Below are 2,937 nucleotides of genomic sequence, written 5' to 3' on the forward strand. Positions count from 1 at the left end.
GTCCATCCTGAGTCAGAGCTTCATCGCGTGTGTCTCTGAGAGCAGAGCTATCTCGCGTCTGTCTGAGGAGTCATACCTCACTTCCTCTTCCTCCTGTTTACTCCTCCCACCTATGTTTTAACCTATCAGGGCAAGCAGTTTCTTTATTTAATTAACCAATGAAATCAACAGATTGATATATGACACTCCCACATCACTGTCTCCAAATTTTTTAATTAAATTAATATTAAAAAGAGAATGCCCTGCTATTTTTAGTCCCAAATCAGAGGGAATGCTCACAATATTTTCAATAAGTATGTTTCCAGGACAGTGGGGACCAAGTCCATAAAATCCTGACTTCTGCGCTTGGGTTATGACTGGCGTTCAAGGAGAGGGGTACGCTTGGGGCTGAGCAGCTGGTCCTGCCTCCGGGTGCCAGCAGATGCTTGTTGCCAGAGTGTCGGTGGAAGGTGCCTGGGCGCCGTCCCCCAGATGCACAGATGTAGCCCTGTTATTACATCCACACTCCTGTCTCTGCCCCTGCGGCCCTTCCTGCCTTGTCTTCTAACCGTTTTTTTCTGCCTATCACCCGAAGGTACAACAGCACCCCCTGGGATGGGGTCTCCAAGCCCAACCAAAGATGAAGTGAGGTTCTACTTTTCCAATTCACACGGTTAGTACCTCCTTGCCATGACCATTCACAGGTGTCCTTTAGTTTCTGCTCTGTGTGGGGAAGTCTGAAGGGCTCATGCCCCAGAGGAGGCTGACAGAGGGCAGGAAGGCGGTGATGTCTGACCGGACAGATGGCAGCGTGTGCCTAAATGGCTGAACAAGCCAGGTCACCACCTCAGCACGTTTGGGTGGCTGCTTTCTGAGCTCTGAATTCTGAAAATTGAAGTTCAGGCTGGGTGTAGCTGGGTGGCTCTTCTAGCCTCTAGAGACTGGCTAACACACCTAAGATCACTCGTGGACCAGCAAGGACTCCATTTGGTAGTCTTGATTCTTCCACTCCTGATCTCCACTTCCTGTCTACCAACCCCCAACGGAAGACATAGAAGCCATATGCCCAGGTCACCCATTCACCTGTGTATTCATCTCAGAGTCATGTGTGTGCCAGGCAGCCACAAACAAGACAGACAGATATCTCTGCTGTTACTGGGCATGGTGGTGCAGCCCTGTAATCTTTACCTGGAGAGCAGGGGAGAAAGATGCCTGCAAGTTTGAGGCCAGCCTGGATTCCACAGCAAGTTCCACGACAGCCTGGGCTATATAGCGAGACCCCCCCCTTGAAGCTGACACGTTAGTGGGAGAGGACAGCATATAATAATTGGGGTTCTTGGGCTGGAGAGATGGCTCAGAGGTTAAGAGCACTGACTGCTCTTCCAGAGGTCCTGAGTTCAATTCCCAGCAACCACATGGTGGCTTACAGCCATTTATAATGAGACCTGGCGCCCCCTTCTGGCTTACAGGCACACGTGGAAGGAATGCTATTCACATAATATAATAAGTAAATAGATATTTTTAAAAAAAAATAATTGGGGTTCTTATATATCGGGTAAGTTTTCATCTGTTATCAAGAAAAACAGAGCGTCTCATACACAGCACCGAGGAAGGCTTCCTGGTGCAGGAAGTGTCAGAGACGCCTTGCGGGTGTCTAGGGGAAGGCTGTTCCTATAAAGGACCTAAGGTGTGGGATGGTCTGCTTGGACTCAAGAGCAGGAAGGCCAGCGGATGCCAATAGTGAGGCAGAGTGAGTGGCGAAGGATCATGGGAGCCACATGGCACGTCCACAGGGAGGATTTCCACTTTCGTTCTAAGGCCTTAGAGCCTGAGTCTCGGGTGTCCTCGCCCAGCTCTGACTCACATTTGTCTGTTCCCTCTAGCCTCGGATGAGAACAACCCCTTCTACTATGGTAAGTAGCCCCCTACTCCAAAGCGCATACCACTGGAGATAAGGGGAGGAGGGACAAAGACCTCCTGACCTGACTCGTCCACTTCTGTCTCCACAGATGATTTCACTCTCAGGAAGCGGGGACTCCTGGTGGCAGCAGTACTGTTCATCACCGGCATTATCATCCTCACCAGTGAGAGTGGGGCCTGGGCAGACGGGGCACCGGGACTCGGGGCGGGGTGCTCTGGAGGTTGAGGGTCAGGGTCTTAAAACCACCTTGGGAGAGGCTGTGCAAACTCAGGTCCCCCACAGCTGTGACTCAGCTCCTCTCAAGCACCACGGGGCCCGTTCTTTGGGTTGCAATGGGACTGAGTCAGCAGGGGGCGCTGTTCCCAGGGCGCTGGTCGCTTCCCCTTACCATCTTAGTCTTTCTGGGCTTTTCATGGTGTCCGGTTGAGAGAGGCAAGGGGACACAGAGAAGACAAGCAGACTCAGCTGGCGGCTATGTCCACCACATTCTGCTTCACTGCAAGCCAAGGGCCGGCTTCGTTTGGGAGATGAGAAAACAGACTTTACTTTTTTCTTTTTGAACAGGATCTCACTGTGCTGCCCAGGCTGGCCTCAATCTCACAAACTCGCCTTAGCCTCCTGAGGGTTGAGATAGGTGTGTGTGCCACGCAGCTCAGCAGTTTTTGTTTTTGTTTGTTTTTTGAGACAGGGTCTCATGTAGCCCAGGCTAGCTTTGATCTTTCTACATAGCAAAAATGGCCTTGAACATAGTTTTTTTTTTTAAAAAGGGGGGGGGCGTTTATTGTTGTTTTCAAGTTATGTGTAAACTGGGCGGTGGTGGTGCACGCCTTTAATCCCAGCACTTGGGAGGCAGAGGCAGGCGGATCTCTGTGAGTTCGAGGCCAGCCTGGTCTATATTAGCTACTTCCAGGACAGGCTTGATAGCTACAGCGAAACCCTGTCTCGAAAAACAAACAAACAAACAAACAAACAAACAAAAATTATGTGTATAGGTGTGTGTCTGTGTGCGTGTGTGCGTGTGTAAATGCCGATGCCCA

General features: G+C 50.7%; 1 protein-coding gene across 1 annotated transcript; it reads left to right on the forward strand.

Moving 5' to 3' along the window:
• Window positions 1-75: 75 nt before the first annotated feature.
• On the forward strand, window positions 76-2,138 carry LOC126496368 (FXYD domain-containing ion transport regulator 5-like). Its single transcript, XM_050133889.1, has 3 exons — window positions 76-652; window positions 1,863-1,892; window positions 1,989-2,138. The coding sequence occupies exons 1-3, from the start codon at window positions 472-474 to the stop codon at window positions 2,123-2,125; spliced, it is 348 nt and encodes a 115-aa protein (XP_049989846.1). The 5' UTR covers window positions 76-471; the 3' UTR covers window positions 2,126-2,138.
• Window positions 2,139-2,937: the final 799 nt, after the last annotated feature.

This window comes from Alexandromys fortis, unplaced genomic scaffold (genome assembly GCF_014885135.2).
Source record: "Alexandromys fortis isolate MF-2015 unplaced genomic scaffold, M_Fortis_MF-2015_v1.1 scaffold_3295, whole genome shotgun sequence".
Lineage (NCBI taxonomy): Eukaryota > Metazoa > Chordata > Mammalia > Rodentia > Cricetidae > Alexandromys > Alexandromys fortis.